At 41.2% G+C, this 20,783-nt stretch overlaps 1 protein-coding gene across 14 annotated transcripts in view; it reads right to left on the reverse strand.

Annotated features, from left to right (window-relative positions):
• Positions 1–9,652: 9,652 nt before the first annotated feature.
• Positions 9,653–20,783, reverse strand: part of ARHGAP12 (Rho GTPase activating protein 12) — an 80,745-nt gene continuing 69,614 nt past the window's right edge. For 10 of the 14 annotated variants that reach the window (XM_062617406.1, XM_062617407.1, XM_062617405.1 and 7 more), the window contains 7 exons: positions 19,650–19,752; positions 18,944–19,063; positions 16,241–16,339; positions 14,082–14,159; positions 12,934–13,068; positions 12,556–12,658; positions 9,653–12,125 (listed from right to left, as the gene is read on the reverse strand). In XM_062617406.1, the coding sequence (XP_062473390.1) occupies positions 11,951–12,125; positions 12,556–12,658; positions 12,934–13,068; positions 14,082–14,159; positions 16,241–16,339; positions 18,944–19,063; positions 19,650–19,752 (813 nt within the window). In that variant the 3' untranslated portion in view covers positions 9,653–11,950. Of the gene's footprint in view, positions 12,126–12,555; positions 12,659–12,933; positions 13,069–14,081; positions 15,095–16,240; positions 16,340–18,943; positions 19,064–19,649; positions 19,753–20,783 lie in introns of those variants that run through there. The other 4 variants (XM_062617401.1, XM_062617397.1, XR_009964506.1 and 1 more) reach the window with 3 other exon arrangements.

The following is a 20,783-nucleotide window of genomic DNA, read 5'->3' on the forward strand; positions in this document are numbered from 1 at the left end:
ATTTATCCTCCCCGACTCTCGGCGTTGGTTACCTGCCACAGAGCAATCCCCAAAGCAACCAATCCTCAACATCATTTTCATACAAAAGGTGGAGAGAATGATAATGGCTATGCTATTGCTCTGGCTTCAGAAAGCCGGGCTGATGGCTTAATTGAGGTTAAAATAAGCTCCAATCAGAAAGTAAAAATTTAACAGGGCTACTTAATCTTATATAAATACAAGAGAGATACAAGTGCATGAGAAGAGAATAATAACTGATTCTGGTAGGGTTTCTATGGAGAATAATCATTAGCCAGGCAGTGAACAGATTGGACTCGGAGCAGGCTATTTAGCATTCATGCCCTGGTGGTAAAGGCTTTGAGCTGGAGGCTAATTTGAATTTTAGGGTTGGGTTTAAAAAGGGAAAAAAATAAAAGCCCCCTGTTTGGAGCAAAGCAGCACCATACTTGCTTTTGCCCTAGACTGTGCTAACAAAAATTGACTGACTTTTACTCCATGACTAAGTGCAGAGTGTCTAATAAAAGGGAGAAGTAATTGCAGGACAGAAAGGCATTTGGTTGACTCAGGAGCAGGGATTTGCCCTGCCCAGGGCAGTGTCCCCAGTCCTGTTTGTACCTCCAACCCCACTGTACTCTTTGTAAAGGGGAGAAGCAGCCCAACCACCTGTCTTTCTTCAGCACCACTGGGAATGCCACCAGAAAAATAAGTTAAAAGAGAACTCTTGTTTTTTGCTCTGCAGTTTCGTTCTCAGAGCTAATTCCCTTTAAGAGCTTGAACTAAAATACTCTTTGGCAAATCACTGGAAAGGTTTGGCGAAACTCGGACGTTTTTATTTTTCAGGCTTGTAGGTTGTTGCTCATCTGTTTTGGTACGTTAAATTAGATGTTAGGTTTCGGAAGTAAATACTTGAAAAGACTTCTTGTTTGCAAGAAAAATTTCATTTCAAATCCAAACTAAAATTTCAACCCTTTTCTGCTCTGTTTGCTTACCAGCTGTTTGCAAGAGTGGTTTCTGTTGCAATTACTTACTTTTAAACAGACCATGTGAAAGAATGCAGTAACTAGCTGGAGATGTGCAGATCCTGCCAAAGTACAGTTTCTAGGCTCTGGTTTTCTTAGTGTGTATCACAGAGATGAAGTGATATCTTTCCTCCACCAGCAGCTTAGCTGACACAGTCACATACTAGCTGCAGTGGGGTTGTGGCTTCTAGATCTGTAGCTGGAGACAGATAAAGCTGGAGGCATGTATGATATTGCTGACTGCATTTCAGAGTTTATTTATTTTAATGTAATTTGAGATCCCCTCTCTACTGCTACTTTTTGCTTACAGCTTAGTATTTGTTAAAGTGTATCTTCTTCTTGTCCAATTTCAAAATCATGTACAATCTACCATGAAAAACTGGTTTATTATGAGCTTCTGCAATAACTTGCTTCATAGCTTTGCTTACACCTTCCCAGTTTCCCAGTCTGAGCTGGAAGTCCTTTACCATGCGTCCATCAAGAGATAAAAATAAACTCTAAGGTGCAGCTCGGTGTCGCTGGATGCTCCATTACCGTTGCGAAGTGCAAGAGTCCTCAGGAAAGCAATGAAAAATTACACCTCTCCAGGCAATGAAAAATGTCAGGAGCCTCGCCACCTCTGAGGCCTTAATGGAGAACAATTATGCTGTGCACAGATTGCTGCTGGTGCAGACCTTGCAGCACTCTCAGAGATAAGACTATGAGACCCCTTTAAAGGGGAGACCAGAAAACTTGCACTGCACTTTTGGGGAGAAAGCAGATGAGAACAAAGAAACCATACATCCAGATGAGCTGGCTTCGCTGAGGTCAGGGGTCCTGTGCCTTCTGGGACTACTTGCAGCCAGGAGAATAAAGGATAAATATGGCCCAACTGATAATTGGATAGGTATTTTTAACAGACTGATCTGTGGCCTTAATTCTGCTGGTAGCCAAGTCCTTCAAGACAGTCAGACAGATGGAAGTGTGAGGTCTCAAGCAAGGAAAGGACTTGGCCAGAATTTCCTTGGAAATTCCACCTCTCCCTGGGCTGGCAAGCATCTCCAGTCTTCTCCAAAGCACTCTTCAGTCAGGGGATCCAGCCCACCCTTGGCCTGGGCTGTTTCCTCCTGCTTATGCCCAGTGTGGCAGGGGCTATGATGGGATGAGCCATGGCCACCCCAGGAGTCTTGTTGCAGGTTGTCATGGATGGCTTGGCAAGGAGGTGTGTCCTTCTGCCCATGTGGAGCTGCATCCAGTGTATAGCTCAAGGAGAGGGAGAAGAAGGGGGATTTTTGCTTTCATGGTAGCATTCATGAGTGTGCTGTTCAGAGGAAAGGTAATGAGGATGATGACGGGTACTAAGGACTACTGATGTGATCAGGTTAAGGCAATTCTGAAGCAATTTGTACTTAATGGGCAACAGGGGCCAGAATCTGTTGGATATTTCACCTTCCTAGGAAGGAGACTGCCAGACCCCAGTTCATTATCCTGGGAGAAGGTGACAGCGCTGTTCTGCCACATTAAACAGGAGCAGGCTTAAAGTTGCAAAAAAGAGGACCAGAGTCCTCCTAATAATGCGTTCCCTCTCTTTTCTGCACTTTAACTGTAAAGGGTGACTCTGTGCAACAGTGTGAGATGCTGTTGGCCAACTTAGCGGGGAGTAGGGTTGCAAGGGAGGACGTAAACTTTGCCAGGGCTTGTTTGCAGGCAGGTGGGAGAGGGCCCAGATGGCCCTATCAGAGGAGCAGTAACTCAGTCACTGTGACTCCACCATCTGCTCTGCCCTGGATTGTAATATCCAGCTCTTCCAACTTCACCCAGAGTTTTGTGGCTTGACTGGAGAAACACTGTGTGAATAAGGAGGGAATTGCTTTGCAGACCTTGAGCTATCTGTCAGGAAGGGGACTCAGGCATGTCTTCCACTCAGCAAAGCATTGAGGTAAATCCTTACTAGTCTCCAAACTATCACGTATTTTCTTCTCAGGGTTTAAATCACAGCTTTTCAGTAGTGTACAGCCTTTTCATGGGTGTCTGGAAACAAAAGGAAATTCAGGCTTTGCCATGTTCTTCTCAGTGATGCAGCTGAACACCAGGTCAGGTGAAATAGTAATAGAGAGGTATGTGCTTTTAATTTATCAGACAAATCTGCTAGACTAACCCAAATCTGCTAGTATCTTCTTTTTTTCTTTCACTTTGGTTTTTAATGTGCAGAGCCTTGATTTTTTGTACATAATTATAGGATGCTCAGAACCTCTCCAAGTTAAATAATTCGTTGTCACAACAAGCTTTGTCTTGAAAATTATAATCAAGCTAAATGTGTTCGGTACTTCTGTCTCGAAAAACCTCTTCCAGCTGCCACAACATAACTAACTGTCCTTCAAGTGTTGGCTTTCCTGCTGTGAGTAGAAATGTAATTCCAGCTTTTCTTAGTCTCCCTGGTGCACAGCTGGCAGGGCAGCTCTTGCACAGACAACCTGACTCATGGAAGCCATAGGTTAGGGCAGGACAGCATGGCAGCAACTGTGGGTACCACAAAGGCACAGAGGGATGCGGTAATGGCAGCAAGACAGGGAGGGAAACACCAGGGTCTGCCCCAGTTGGTGGCACTGATCCTATCTGGGATGTTTGTGAGGCTTTGCAGGCTCTAGGGAGACAGCAGCAGGTTGTGCTGGGGGTGCTGTTTGTGGTGACAACTTCTGAAAGCAATTCTTCTTCCTCCCTCTCCAAAGTCTGTATTCTGGGAGTCAGTGGGGTCCCTTTGCAGTGCCCTGGGGACAGCCAGGGAGGCAGCTTCTAGTCTTGCTTTAGGCTACATGGCCCTTGCACACAGCCCAGACCTGGAGCAGTGCTTTCTACCGGTGCTGTAGTCCCTGGTGCTTCAGCAAAGCTTTTGTTCACACAGACAGCAAGAATTGCAGTTACCTGGGTATTGATATCGCCCAAACCTGTCATTCTGGAAAGCAGTAAGAGTAAACACCTCAGCTGCATAATCCTAATGTTGCTCCCCATGATGGTTTTCACTTTCCTCCCTGTTACTTAACTAAGGCCAGTTTTCTTTGCCAGCACTTCTGAGCAGATGTGTAAATTTTGGAGCACTTTGAATTATCAGCTCTTAATCAGAGCTTTTGCTTCTCCCAGGGATGCGTCCCTGCAGATGTCAGGCAGATTGATTTGCACACCTCTCTCCCTCAAAACCCCACCAGGGCAGGCATGGACTTCCAGCCTGGGGCGTGCTAGCTGCAGCACTTGCCCTTAAACCACTCTGCTTAGGGCATAGGGCATAGGGGCCTACTTGCTGGCTAATTGCTTCAGGAAGCAAAATGTGCCTCCAATACTGCATAGCTTCAGGGGCTGTAGAGTCTCTAGTTCCATAAGTAGCTGGAAATCAGGGATTCAGGGATGGATCCAGGGATACCCAGACCAGAGCTTCTGAGTCAGCCAGCAGTGGGAGTTCCCAGGACACAGCAGTGGGCTTGGATAAGCACATAAAGCAAAGGCTGGGGCTGACCTGGAGGGTAGGTATCAAAGAGTGAAGAAGTGAAGAGCATTCTGCAACTTATTTTTATTTCATAGGTGGATGCTGAAGGCTTCGCCTTGAGGGGACGTGAACTCACAGTTCCCTGTGCCACGCAGGAAGCAGCCGGCTGCTTGACATCCAAGGAAAGATTAGGAGGATTGAGTTTGCTTAGTCTAGAGAAGGGAGAAGTGAGACACAGTAACCTTTTATAGTTTAGTGGACTGCTATTGCATACATACTGATGCAAGGAAAAGTAACTTGCAGAATGGGATAAAAGCAATAGATAAGGACAGAGTAAGGAAAAAGATGAAAGTAAACTGCAGCAAGAGCTATTTAGATGTGCAAAAAGAAAAACTTTCTGAGTGGGATGAAGATTACATGCTAGATAAAACTGTCTGGGAGACTCTACCCTCTCCGTCAGTAGAGGTCTTTAAGAGCAGCCCAAACTGCTGCTGGGCCTGGGAGAAATACAGCTCTTTGTCTCCCAGCCCTGACTTCTCTCTCTGCAGTCACCTTTGGTGCCCATGCCTGTGGCCTGGGACTGCTTCATGCTGGCTGTGTCCAGGCAGGGATAGGCAGGAGTGCTGGGTGCTCTGCAGGCTGCCTTCTAGCACATTCTGCCTATGTATTCCCAGAGAGACATCCGTTGCTGGGCTGGGGGAAAAACTGCAGTGCTGGTGCCACATCCCATGGCAGGACTGCGCTGGCTGGGGCTGCCAGGGTTCATAGCTTTGAGGATTTCTTTGTATCTGGTGTGAAGCACTTCAAGACTGAAGCCTTGGTGGCTGCAAGCACCCAGGTGGTACTTCAGGCTGTCGTAAAGAAAGAGTAACTTTAACAGGGTTTTACTGAATTCATGGTCACTAGTTGGAACTGTGGCAGTACCTGGTACCACCACAGCCATCCCAGTCCCAAGGAATGCTCCAGCACAGTGAGGCTGCCAGTGCTGCAGTGGGTGATGAGACAGGCTTGTTCCATTGAGCAGCATCACATTAGGACAGAAATGGGAATGAAGCTTTGGCCAGGAAAAGCACTTTCATTTGATACAGGTTGTGAATGGCCAAGTAGGAACAAGGAAACCAATGGCTAAATGGAAGGCTACGCGCCAACTTCATTCATAGATTCTTTAAAACTGGAGAGGACCATTATAATTGTGCTGTCTGGCCTGCAACATGCCACAAGCCTTAGCTCATAACTTAGAAGCGATGCCTGTGCTGTGCAAGCCAGAGGTGGGGACTTGCGCCTTTCCTTCCTTCCTGCTGCCTTTCTAATTTACTAAGACTTGATGATGGCAAAACGGAGTATGCCTTGACAGCAACAGCAGCACTCAACCTTTCATTGTGCAGCATCCTGCCCTCACGTGCTCAGGCTTTCCTTTTATCTCAGGGATGCAAAGAGCCCAGAACGCATTAGGACAACCACCTGGGGAGTTAGTTATGATATTTAAGAGCTAATGATGCCGCCCACTGTTCAATGTTTATAATAAACTGTCTTCTCCCCCTCTTAACTAAATTGTGTATATACAGGGGAAGAAGCTGTACCCACGGACACCCTGAGCACTTGGCTTGCTGGACACAGCTTCTGTAATCCACACACAGGAAAGGTTGAGAGAAAGTTACTTATTTTCATGCATTTAAATAGGGCAGGCTGGGAAGCTCAAGCCAAAGAAAGGGACAAGTATGACCCTAGCCTATAGCCGCAGTGTTTTAATGCAAACCTGAAGACTGTGCCATCTCCTCGGCAGGTGGCTCACAGCTCAGCCTACACAAGCAATACGGATGGTGGAGGTCGCATGGAATTACGTTGCTTTCCCTTGCTCTCATGCCAAATATAATACCTCATTGCTAGGCTTATATACATTGCTGCAACACACAAGAATGGGCACTCTGGGAAGCAGGGGAGCAGCACTCAGCCAGCTTTAACTGTTACCTTGAAAGGACCATTCTTTTATTCTTCTAGTGAGTTTTTTTTCCTGTTTTAATTTCTTTTCCCCTATTTACATCACCATTTAGCATTAACGCTGCTGACTGTGCCTTAATGAAGTGTCTGTGGCAGAACGGCTGCTACCTCAGCCTCCGTAGGCGAAGTGGCACTCCGGGCAGAGCACAGCGCATTCCAGTCCCCAGGCTTCAGGCTGTTGTACAAATAAGGAAGCAAATGATCCAAGTCGGATTGACTTTCAGTGCAGCAGGAATAGCAGGTGGGTGGATGCAGAGAAAGGGAGACATTAATAGGAAAAGGAGTTTTCTCCTTAACACTTCAAAGAGAAAACTTAGAGCAAGATTAGTATATTGATCAGAGCAGTACCTCAGCTATGAACCAGCCATTATGTAGCAGGGAATATGGTGGCACCCTTCATTGTACATTATGCTTTAAGGGCATGCCAGAGGACCTCTTGCATAGCCATGTCTCCATTTTGTTTCACAGAAGCAAGCACAAAGTTGAGCACGTCACATGTGTGTTGGCAGAAGCCTTGCCAAGGCCAGCACCCACAGGCAATATACTCACTTAGCCCCAGGGAGAGCACCCCTGCAGCAGGAAGGTGAACCCTCTTGGTAAAGAAAAGGCAGAGGGCACTGGCACATCAGTGGCTAGGTAACACACCAACAGTGCTTTGATCAACCATCGGGATTCAGCACATGATGAAGAGGAGATTTATGTGAGGGTGGTGAGACACTGCAACAGGCTGCACAAGGAAGATGTGGCTGCCCCATCCCTGGCAGTGTCCAAGGCCGGGCTGGATAGGGCTTTGAGCAACCTGGTCTAGTGGAAGGTGTCCCTGCCCGTGGCAGGGAAGTTGGAACTACATGATCTTAAGGTCCTTTCCAACCCAACCCATTCTATGATTCTATGACAACTAGACAAGCTGATCAGCGTTTAACAGTTATCTTCCAGTGCTAGATATATAAAAAAAGACAACTTTTAATTACAGTAGTTTTGTTTTGTGAGGACAGCTGTTTCTTAGACACTATGAATTTTCAAACTATTCTGAGCAGATCTATACCATACATGCAAATCTAAACTCGTTGTAGGGATAGTTTAGCTTTGGGTTTTATTTTTTCTGCATACTCCCCCTGTTCAGCTTCATACATTTCCTTCTTCCTGAGTGCTGAGTTTGTAACAAACAAACTGGTGCCCTTCAGGATCTGGTTCTGATCTTGGATGGGGCATCCAGTGCCACCAGCAGAATGCTGCCAAACTGAGAACAAGTTTATGTTTGTATCACGCAGATGCTAGTTGTGCATTCACGATTATACTGAAGGAACATACTTGTTGAACCCCATTAGCACTCAGGTGTTTGGGTCAATTGAAACTGAAGAGAAGCACATCAGCTGACACAGAAGCTGCTATGGAAAAGTCTAGAGAAGGGTGGGCACTGCTGTTTTGCAATGTCACTTGAACTCTGTTTACAGAGCAACGTACCCCTACAAAACATAGCCAGGCCTTCACCTGCATTGTGGAAAAAGAAGGAAAAAAGAAAAGGAAAACCCCAAACACACTCTCTTGGCAGCCTGGCTTTTTCCCAGGTCTCTGGCTTGGATTCCTGCAGATTTTCTAAGTGACTGTTTCTTTGCCATCTTGCTTGTCCATCACACCTGCTTTGTCTGGTTGCCTCCAGTGCTTTGCATTTACTTATTCCCACACTAAGGGGCCACTCTCCACTTCTGCAGCCAGCTACATTTTGGTGCAATAAGCTGCAAGATGGGCTTCTATGAGAAATAAACCCTGCCATGTTCCAGTTTTCAGTTTCGAGGTTGCTGAATGCAACACAAGATTTCTTCTTCTGACAGATATTAGTGAAATTCCTTAACAAACTCAAATCCAATTGTGGAAGTTGTAGGGAACGCTAATATTAGAGCTGCTATTTAATTCTCAAGGCAGTAAAAAGGACCAAGAGGCCGGCTCGCCTCTGAATGTCTTTCATGTTGGTCTGTTACACAGTGTGATCTTGTTTTACAAGTGCTCTGTTTACAAGAAGGCGGGGGGGGGGGGGGGGAGGAGATGTTCATTTAAGTCGCACACTCACATAGGGCTACTTTTGTAAAGGTCTGATCCAGTCCTACCAGCTGCTTGCCCACAAAACTTTGCAATTGTGAAGCCTAATTAAGATTCTTCGGAGAAGCTCTCCTCTCCCCAGCGGCTGCAGAAGGCCTCATTAGACATGCCGTACCTCCCCCTTTGCCCAGCAGAATGCCCCACTGTGCTTGGTTTACATTATGCCTTATGAATTAACCAATTGATTCAGAAAATATCATTACTTTGGGGCTAAAAAAAGCTGTTCTTCACTATGGGGAAAAAGTCAGGGCTCCGCATTGGAGTAAACTGATGCTGTTTCACCTACAAACTCCCTTCTCTCTCACTCTGCAAGCCAAGGATGCCCTTGCCAGGACAAAATGGGTTCAGTACAAAGGGAATTTATCATACCTTTCTGTGAAGATGGAAAGTCTGGGCCTAGGTGGTCAGCATGACCAACCCACTTGCACACAGGAAGCCTCACTTACATGCAACTCTGATTTAAAAAAATTAGTTTACACAGAATGACTCTATTTGCCTTATCCTTTTTGTGCCCATTCTCTCTCAAGTTTTAAAGTGAAGAAACCCGCAACTGGTACAGATCAAGTACAAGTCTGAGAATTTCTTGGTACTAATGTTGTGCAGGTGATCTACAGAGATGAACACGGCTAGAAAAGAATTTCAGCTGGCACTGATTCATAATATTGGACCTCCAGAATCTTTGAGTGGTTATGGCTGCAAAAGTTTATATTTACTATATATTGGTTTTAAAGCAGAACCAAACCCGATTTAAAACAAACTGAGGAATATATAATTATGTTTCATTTAACATAAAGAGTTTTCCCCTGCTATCTTTGTGCAAAAATCTGGGTTTGAATTTTAAAAGAAAGCTAACTGCAGGAACAAGCAAGGTATTTTGAGTAGTGAATAAACCCAATGTGCTGATACACACAGTTTCAAGTTGGTCACGACAAGCATACCATCAGCTTGGACAGCCTCCTCTTGCTGACTGCCTCGAATGTTCAGCTACACCTTTCAATTAAAAAAATACCTCTCCCCTCCCCAAACTAAAAATGAGAACATTAAAACATGACAACTTCACTGCACAAAACCATACCATAAATTGTAGTAACAGAATGCTTTATTTTGGGGGAATACAAGGAAAAGTGTGACATCCTCATTATCAAATTGTTCTAAAAAGGCATTCTTTCTTTGAAAAACATAGCACTCATACAGAAAAGGTGACCTGTGGGTAAGCCCTCTCATTTAGCAGTGGGAATTCTTTTTCATTTCACAGCTGAAGCTGGGATTTGAATAATCCGCAGCAACAGACTTCAGCTTTGCGGATACTTTCTGGTAGCCTGACGCACACCTGCCACTTGGCACTGCTCCAGTTTGACAGCCTACCAGGAGCTGACAACGCAATGGGAGACGGAGCTTTCACAATTCTCACCCAGGTCGCTTTGCAACAAACCACAAGACTTCACCATTACCACAAGAAGACAGTGAGAAAGCCACAAGGTAACTCGTCTTCTCTTTAATCTCTGAAGACTTCTCATGCAAGCCCTATGCTCATGAAATTCTCGTACCATTCAACTGGTTACACCTCAGTACTTCACTGCACATCCCCTCTGCTGTAAGCCAGAACTGTGTTGTGAAAGGAATGCAACAGATCAAAGGCAAAATACAGTTATTTCCCAATGTACCTGCTTTCTGTACTTGGAACCTACTGTAAGCTGGGTTATGGTTTAAAGAATTTATATCAATAAATTACTTCTGCCCTCTCTGAACCTTACGTTAGAATTTAAGTTGTTAAAGAAAGGGAGTGGGAAGTTCCTAAACTCTCAGGTTACAAAGTAAGCATTCATCTTTTAATCCAGCAATACAACCCTTTGTCACAAGTAGTATCCATGCCAAGCAGTAAGATACATTGGTCTTACTGTTTAAAGGGGTTCATGTTGTCTGAAGTGGGAATGGCAAACTCTAAAAGAACTAATGGTTTTCTTTATTCAGGTTAGACATAACAAATATGTCAGATACAGCAGTTAGTCTAGAAAAATACATTTAAAAAAAATCTTCAGCAGACCATGCTCCCTGTAACAAAATCTTTCAAAACCAATTTTACAAATTATTCTACATTAATGTAAAAAGAAAATCTTCAATTTAGCATCATGGATTCCATCAAACATCTACCTATCAAAACATGAGTTTCACTATCTGTCGATGTTAGAATTCATAATACATTTTTCTAACATATCCTGTACATATTAAATAACCTAAACGGCTCCTCTTGTAGTGCATTAACAATGTAGCAAGCACACTCAGTATTTCTCCAGTACCATTTGCATTACAGTTATTTGCCCGCAAATGTAATTAACATCTAAAAGTGCACACAGTAAGCCCCCTCCCTCCCTCCCCAAAACCTGTTTCCCTGTTGAAACCCAGACATCCACTGGTAACATTATGCTACTGTAGCTAATCTATCCATGATTAGAAATGTGTGACTGAAGTGTTCTTAAACTATACAGGACCTGAATTATATACAAGAATCAAAAGGACAGCCTGTATTTACATCAAGAAACTTCCACTACCACAGCATTATACCAAGAACTCAACACTGTTACAGTCCGTATTTACTTAGGATTTTAGTTTTAAATCAGTATAACACAAAACTAAGCTCAGGAAACACCCTGAAAAAATGAACATGTTTATTAAATATGACTTCTATTGTGCCACAAAACAAATATCCATTGCTGGATATTCTTACCAGTTCAGTGTTTGAAATAGTGTGCTGTTTTATAAGGAAACTAAGAAGTTTCAGAAAGTTTGCTGGGGAATAAAAGGAAGAAAGAAAAATGGTGGGTGAGGGAAGACAGCAGATATCAAGCGAAGAATTAGATTTGAAAAACTAAACCAAACCGTTAGCACAAATTTAAGACAGTCACTGCATGCAGAAACCCCTTGGAAAAGTGCTATGCAGATCTGAGTAGGTTGTAATAGACAAGGTTAAGATGTAACTTCACTGAATTCTTCCATACCAGTTGGTAGGAATTTTCCATATAAAGTGGCAGAATTTTAAGATTAAATTCCAGATTATCCAGTTTGAGATTAATAGCTTTACTCTCCAAGAAATCCAGTGTATGAACCTATATTACATTTTTCCAATGCTACTGTAAAAAAGGCAAACTATAAACTTTTCTATTCACTTTTTACATTGAACTTTTCAAAGAAAACCAAAGTGATGTCTTTAATTTGCATTAAAGTGGTCAAACATTTCTCCTGTTTCTCCCCTCCCAAAAGTGCAAAAAACAAGTTGCTGCTTGGTCCACAAACATAATACATCATGTACAGCAAGAGATTTTCCTTCTGATGGAGTACTGCTGTCAATCCATCACTTCCAGTTTCTACTCCAAGAAAAATGTCAGCGTCCAAAGATGGAATTCAATTCCAGCAGAATTAACTCTACAATCTGATTCTGGTATACTGTGTGGACTGCTATGTTACCAGTCTCTTTCTCTGGTTTTAATAAGGTTGGACCAAAAACTATTGCTACACTTTGATATGTCATTCGGTTCTTTTCTCCATTTTCTACAACTCTGAAAGAGAAAAAAAAGATACATAAAGAGGGATTTATCAGTACTAGAGTAAAAGTATAATAGGAAAAGGCACAGTCCTAAGCAAATGAATATTCACAGTATTTATTTAATGAGTAGTCTTGTTATCAGGACCTACAGCTGCTGTGATTTCCTCTATGGAAAAGTTTTATTTTGAAATGCTATTCCTGATCCTCTTACAATCCCTCAAACACAAGGGCTTGGCAGGGAACACCACAACTATGACATTTTCTCTGAAGTCTGTTTGGGGCTCTGCAAGCTTGTATAAATACAGACTGATATACTGGTTTCATCAAATCAAATACAGGTAAGAAATATGCAGTAGGAACAGTCACCTAATACTTTTAATTGGACTAGTTAGCTTTAATTGATGCTCCACAACACAAAGCCTTTCCTTCTATCTGCTACTTACCTCTTCAGATGTCTAAAGAGTACCTGCATAGTGTCCTGGTTTGGTTTTGGCAACTGTTTGATTAAATCTTTAACAGCATGGACACGCTGCCTTGGTTCTTGTTCTGCAAAAGGATGAGATGCAGAAATAAAAATTCAGGTTTTTTGTTTCAAACTTCAGCATAAAATTTAACAGAGAGAGAATAAAAGCAAACGTTTTGCAGTGCTTATATGAGATAAAATACTGACACCTGCTGGCAGGACCGTGCATTACTGACAGGCAATTTTAGGGAAACCTGACACATGTTCATAACCAAAACATTCTTTTTACTGTTGAAAATTACATGTATTGAGAGGAACTTATATAGAAACCAAGCACACACAGGTTTTCCAGACTTACTAATTGCATTGACAAAGTCATTGAAGTGATTGTAAGTGAACAGTGGCTCTGGCAATTCTCTGAAAAACATCTTTAGAGCTCCTGTGATGACATGTATGTCTTCCCATTTACTGTCATTCAAGTCTAACTTCTCATCTGAAAGAGAAAACATGAATAGCGTTAACGTTAACAATTTAGCTATAAAAGCTTTTTTACAAATAAACTGAAGTACTCTTCTGTTCTTACAGCAGTGAAGACTCACAGCCCTGCTGCAGTGTAAAAGGGGATACAAAAGCTCAACCACTACACACATAGATGGCCAAACTCTGCCTACTGCACTGCATGCAGCTCCCCTACACAAATGGTATTTTTCAGAGGGGAATAGAAACTGCTGATGCAACACAAAAGTTACTGTTAGATCCTGCTAATCAGGGAATGAGAGGTCAAATTGTAGATGGGCTACTGTCCTCTTCCTAATTGCAAGCTGCCTATTGATTCTCACTGAACACTGAAATACAGCCATATGTGAAAGGGGTTTATACAGAGTATGGCAGAGGAGCTAAACAGCCACATACTAAAAAGGAGTAGCAAACCTTGCTACAAAGCATTAACTTAAAAATTTAATGCTAGTGGATGTTTAATATGCTTACTGTTTTTCCAGTCACTTAAAAATAATCCCCTCCCTTCAAATTCAAATATTAGGAAGAAGCTCTTCACTGCGAGAGGGTGGTGAGGCACTGGAACAGGTTGCCCAGAGAAGCGGTGGCTGCCCCATCCCTGCAGTGTTCAACGTCAGGCTGGAAGCGGCTTTGAGCAACCTGGTCTAGTGGAAGGTGTTCCTGCCCACTGAAGGGGGTTGGAATTAGGTGGTCTTCAACATCCCTTCCAACTCAAACCATTCTGATTCGAGTTCTATTAGCATCTTTCTTTAGAATTGTGTTCTGGAAATGCCTCTATGCTCCACAGAACACTAAACCTCCAGGATGCAAGGTTTTTCAAATGATGTGTATTACACACTAAATTCTGCAATTCTGAAGTAATTTTAAAGATGACAATCACTTCTCATGAAAGACTGCAGTCACACATTAAGAAAACTTTTTCCTGAACTTTCTATGAACTTCAATAATCCAAAAGCATATGCAATTGTAATACAGTTGAAGGAAACTTACCATGATTGACTGCAAATCTTAGCTTCTGTATCACTGCAAGATTGCCACTAACTCGGTATAAGCCATCAACATCTAATCCTAAAACAAAGGGATTAAATCTGTTTTAATACCTTGCCCATGCATGAACTCTGGAATCATTATGCTGCTTCTTTATAGGTCTACCCATTAAAATTAAAAGAAACCCATCTTGTAAAAAAGAACACTCAGTTCAACGACAAAAAAATAAACTAGCTTTTTTAATGGGGAGGGCATATCAGAGGAGGTTTAGTTTGCCTGCACAGGTCTGGCAGCATCCAGCTCAAAGTAATTTCTGAAACTTCCTACACAGTAGAACAGTAGTAATGAGGCAACAGCTCTAAGTTTCCCCAATGAGACTAGGGGTCTGTAAGATGCTCTTGGTGGGTCGGCAGGGAGTATATGGGGCTCCAACATGCAAGAACCAAGTATTTTGTGGATGTTCGATTTTTTAATGTATGGTTAAGAAAAATCAAGTCATGCATAGAGAGCATCTCAAAGTTGCCAAGTGACCGGTCTGCACAGAAAAGTAATGATGTGCATGCACACTCATCAATACCCAACAGCCTACAAAATAAAACGGGTAGTCTTTTGCTTTTACAATATTGCACACTCTACCAGAAAAGAAAAATGGGTCTGTGGTTGCTACTGCAGTTACTCAGAAGTGATTAGGAGGTAAAGAATTTAATTGAAACGCCACTTGAATGCAGCATGTGAGTCAGTGCCACTGAAAGGGTGAGTGTTGCCAGAATACCTGCAAGTCCCTGTAGCTCCTCAAGGAGTTGTCTGATGCAACACAGCACAGTTACCAGCACCATCTGACATATCCCTTTTCCCCATAATCCACTAGTCATTCCTTTACAGAAAGAACTGATTTGAAGTGTATTGGCAGTAGGAAGAAGAGTTGGAGAAGCAGGGGGGTAAAGCTGTTCATTTCTGTCAGCTTCCCCTCAGGTATTTAAAAAAGGAAAACTTCACTATCTTCACTGCAGTCCTGCCTTTAAAATAAAAAAAGAAATAAAAAAAGAACAAAACAAAATAACCCCTTTCTCACAAACTGCAGATCACAAATGGAATAAAGCCTGCTGTTACAAATAAGGGGGCAGTTTGTTGAACTGGGGTATGGCAACAGAAGCGGTTATTTTTCCCTCCCAGGCCATAAGACAGCAGCATTGAGAAAGAGGACTACCAGCTGCACAAAATCCTAAATGAAGTTCCCATGGAAGATGCCTTAAAATTCTCATGTGTTATTCCCCTGTAACACTTACCCTGATTCTCAAGACAATGTTTTCAGATTAAAAGATTGGTATATATCTGAATTATGATTATGAAGATTCCATAATCACCTCTCAGTCATCTTTTCCAAGAGATAGGGCAATGACAACAGCAAGAAAGAAGCAAGAAAACCAGGACAGAGTACAGCCATATCAGGAGCCATAACCGATATATTTTCAACAAAAATATGGCAATGTCACTTGTATCAGACAACCCCAAAAATCACATGTAGGTTTCAAACAATTTTCTCAGTTATTAAGTAGGAGTGACTTATTTTCAATAAAAGCAAACAAAAATTGAGTAAATATGTGGATACTGATAATGTCCAGAATTGCACAGCTCTTCACATAGCAATCAGTGTAACTGGCTGAAGGGCATCAAACCAGTATCTTCTTCAGGGCATATACAGAGCAGGAATACAACTTTTTCCTATGAGTTTGTTTCAAGGAAGTTTTCATATAAACGACTGTTAGTATGCTTAAACCTTCCAAAAATGAATGGTTGTGTTCTGACAGCCTCTTTTTCATCTGGAAAAACACCTTGATGGACTGAGCTCTTCTATTACTTCTTGTAATCCCTCTTCCCTTAGATCCTTGCTGCCAGGAGGCTGTCCTGCCTTCTCCTGAGCTTGAAATATACTGAAGAGGATCAATTTCTCCAAAATAAGATTTCCTTCCCTCTCTCCATTTTGGATCACAGAGACAACCCCCCCCCCCCACCCCCGCCCTTGAAAACTCATTGCTAACTACAGATGCAAACTTCAGATTACTTTTCCCAAATAAATCTACAGCATTTTAAGGATTGAAACATTCAAAATCAGATCATGTGGTTAGCAAGAGAGATTTGGAAACAAAAAACTTCAGCCATACCATGTTCCTCAACATGCTCAATGCACAGCTTCACGAACTTTGGCACCGTGCTGTTTTCTCTTTGACACAAGCTGGTGAGATTGGAACCAAACACTTGATCTGGAACCAAGTAAAGAGACTGATTTACAGTGGAACAGGACTCAAGTGACAGAACTAGTTTAGATTAAAACAAACCTCTACACAGGGCAAAGCCTACTGGATACAATTGTCGCAGTATTAGAGTGAAAGTTCTGAAAAGAGCTCCCAGCAGTTCCCAGCAAGAAAAAGCTCGCAGTAAGAAAGAGTGCCAGCAGTTACACAAACATGAGTCTCTGAGTAAGGAAATTCTGCTACTGAAATTATTTTAATCCAGCAGAAGACACCTGTAAGAGTCATACAGTCATTACAGTAATAAGAAATAATGGATTCAAAAGCCTTGTTACACTCCATTCCTGTTCCAAGTTCAAAATGTACTTACTGTAACCTTTGTTCAAAATCTGAACAGAGACAATAAACTTTAATCAAAGTGAAAGCTGTTGGCATTGTTTGTTGGAAAACCCTGTAAAATTGCATCTTTCATTGCACTTGCTGTTTAACCCAGCATTACATATTTACTTCAACATAGTCTTTAACTAATGGAAGTTCTGACATGGATTTGTAAATGACAGACCTTTATATCAAAGAGCTCTGAATGGATGAAAGTATAACTATGCAACCTGTCCTCAAGGTTGGAATGTCAATACAGATATTTATGGACAAAAGTAGCTTTGAGTCTTGTTTGCAAAACTACACAATCCAGTGAGCATGTTTTCTATCATAAAGTGGAGCAAATATAAAAATCAGCTTGAGCAGAGAACAGATTCTTGCAACATTTCAGTGTATTTCAGTAACATGTTAACTCCTCATGTTCACATTTTGTTATCACCAAAGTCCTTCCAAGACCCATTTCTATGGTTTTCATCAAAGATGACCAAATAATAGATGGCCTCCCCTGTTCAGATGCATGAGACTAAAATAGCTCACACTCCTAAATGGAAGAAAGTTTTTACCTTATTTTAATACGTTAAATAAGGTAGCAGGTAAATAAGTGGCAGTCTTCACAGTATCTAGTAGATCTTACTTCAGAGCTTATGCAAGATAGAAACTGTTCTTGCATTTGCATCATGCATAGCATCTAGCCCATTTTTCATGTTTAGCAATCTAAGTAGATTCATTAACAACACTTGCATCTGACTACTGCTTTGGGAAATGCAAGCAGCACACCAAACCAATTATACAGTATGAAAACCGGCACATAATGCCATTATTAGCTATATGCGTACAAGGCTGGTGACCCAAAACACCTCAGTCCTGCTGTTGCTACTCCAGCAGAATCAGTAGTAAAGGACTGGAAAAGCCCACACAGTAGAAAGCAAGGCTAGCATGCAGCTATAGCAGATAAAGCAAGGCAGATTAGACAGCACAAGAAAATACTAGGTAGCAGCAAACTAATTTGCTACAATTACTTCCAACTTTGATAATTTCCACATAAGGAATCATACTTTTATCCCTCATTTTAAAGTAACCTTTGTAATTTTGTTTTTCCACAAAACTTCACCATGGTTACTTCTCTGCTTAGTGCATGCTGTTCCAAGTGGGGCTTTTTTCATTTTTTTTTTGCTCAGACTGGGTTTGCCAAGTTTTCTGTGTGCTAAGCTTTTTCTGTAGCAGCCATAAAAGTACACTGGGCTTTTAAATAAATACTTCTGAATGAACTTTTCATTCATACAGTAAATGTAAAACTGTACAGCACAGATCCAACTTCCAAAATCTACACCATGCTTTTAAATAAAAACAAACTCTTAATTCCTTAATGTCTTTATTTAAAAAATCCAATCATCAGCATGCACGTGTACAAATTAAACTTGGCTTTGTATTCACTGTTCCTTGTCAGAAGTTATGTCACTGAGCAATGACATGAATATTAAACTGTAAAGCAGAGCAAAACAAAAATTCCATAATTTACAGTTAAATTATATTTGCAGATACACAAATATATCAAATGCCACATGCAACAGAAGCACACCTGTTAAAGTATGTAGTTAGGCAAATCACAATAGTATTTGGTCTGATATTTGCCTACCAATACACTATTCTGACCCTAGTAGAGCACCACCTACAACTCCTGCCAAAGCATACAAATAAATAAAGCTTTACAATGAGTACCAAGCCAGTAATTTACACAAATACATTAACTTAAACCTCTGCAAATACTGTTCTCTCAAAATTTTAACATGTATGACAAATGGAAATCGATTCTTTCAGAAGTTTGATTCAAGAATATCTCTAAGACTCATTGTGAAACAATTAAAAAAGGTATACATTCAGAAAAGGTTACGGCAGAAAGATGTTCAAGTTAAGACTCCTTTACCCTCATGCTGGTTTGCCTGAATATTTCCTTTCTTATTGAGATGGCACATTATTGTCGGTTCCACTCAGACAAAAACATCCTTGTGAAACAGGTAAGCACATTCAGCTTTGTACCCAAATGACTGTGCTTTCCCTTGTAAGGACATACGATTATCACAATAAAACACCAGTTCCACTATACAGCCAAGATTTCTGTTAAACCAGCTATGTACATGTGTTTTACTCTAAAACTAGACCATTTTCAGCCCCATTCTACACAGACACTCCTAAATCCAGTTTTCCAAATTTTTTCCTTTGTTAAAAAGGTTCATTTACCCTTAATGTAGCCTTTTTCACGGACAGCTTGTAACGTAGGGCGCCGTGTAAGGAACTTCTTGAGCTTTGTTTTGGTCTTTTTCTGATCTGTGGAATCTATATTGCTAGGTGCTTTCGCTGCTGAGAAGAGAAACACATTTAGCATGAATATCCAAAGAATCAATACTGCATTTATCTGTCAAAGAACCAACATCAAAAAATTAAGCTCAAAACCACATTAAAAACCCTATTCAAATTTGCAATACATCCACTTTTTTTTCCTTTTGTAACTCCAAGTAAATAGCATCCATTTTTCAAACCACCAAGACAACTCTCTCACAAAGACAATTCTTAATCAAAACCACAGAAGTCAGAAAAAACAAACGTCTAATTACTTCTGTGCATTTGACAGCACCCCAAAAATAATCTATTTCACCACTGCCTATTTTCTCCTATTTTTTTCACGCATCATACAGTAGGAGCTAAAGACGCGTACATTTTTTTCCTATTTCCTTTTTTTTTTTTTATGATTATTAAAACATGGAAGAAAGCCTGCTAACTGCCATCAGGATCTAGAATAAACTATATAAAACCCTGTCCCAAAACTGGAGTAGTTTCATTTCTAGCTGTCCTTTTGAATTCTTCTCTACTGACACATAATACTGAAGATGCAAAAAAGATGAAAGTGAGCATTGCTAAAACAATTCATGGAAAATTTTCAACTCACAACGAAGTTTCTTAGAGTCTTTATTCTCTTTCTCTTTGTCTTGTTTTTCCACCCCTGGGGAATCTGGAATCTCATCTTCTAATGCTTCATCAGACTCCACTACCTATTAGATTTAAGGAGATACAGTGATCAGTTTCTCAATTCACAAAATAGAGCATTAACAAACATTTCCTGTAGGCAGTTCTAAAATATATTTTTTAGCCCATAATGATATTCAGCTGGTTCTTTCCTGAACTCTAGACGGCTAAAAATATCTTCAGAAATTATACCAATTCTCACTGGCAGAGTAAATAACTTTGACAAACACTATTTGATCATAAGACCAAACAAAGTAAGGTTTTCTGGACACTGAACCAAGTATAACCAGCCTTTTAAGATATCACTTAATTACATCAACCAATAAAAAACAGATTTTTTTTTTCCTAAATCCAGAGTTTGCTACAGAATCACCTGATGGGTAACAGTCTAAAAAACCCCCACAACATTTCTAGGGCATTTACGCTATTTCTGATCTCTGCAATTCAAATTTTCTTAATAGAAAATAGAACCACCAGCTGGAAAATTTCACCACTGTCAAAACATACGATGAATTCACCCCGAGAAAGTAGATACACTATCACCTGAAATTCTTGTCCTATGTAATTGCTGTCAGCATACTGTCATTAAATGCAGTCAACCGAAAATGTAGATCATGTGGTAGCGTGGTGGCAGCTATCAGAGACTGTTAAAACTCCCCACCTGCAGGCTCATACCTGTGCTACACGCATGACTGCAGGCATATCAGAAAATAGGAAAAGAAACTTCTTCTGGTCTCACTGCAACATATTCCCTTCCAAGACGGCATATTTCTTACTTCACTTCTTCTAAAGTAAACTTGACTTTATGCAGTTACAAAAAAACGACTATACAGTGTCTTTTGTTACAAGGAAGACATTTTAAAGACAAGGTAAGGTTGTGTATTCCAGAGCACTGAACAAACAGAAACATGACTTCATCAACTCATTCTCTGTTGCTTTTCAAATGCATTGGATAGCCTTTTTACACATTGAAGATCAATATATTTAACTGCCCAGTTAACATCCCTTCTAAGGATCCCTCTGCAGCTGACACCATTTGGACAGTGCTCTCTTAATA

This window comes from Pezoporus occidentalis, unplaced genomic scaffold, assembly GCF_034315485.1.
Source record: "Pezoporus occidentalis ecotype Australia unplaced genomic scaffold, CSIRO_AGI_Poc_V1 ctg195, whole genome shotgun sequence".
Taxonomy (NCBI): domain Eukaryota; kingdom Metazoa; phylum Chordata; class Aves; order Psittaciformes; family Psittacidae; genus Pezoporus; species Pezoporus occidentalis.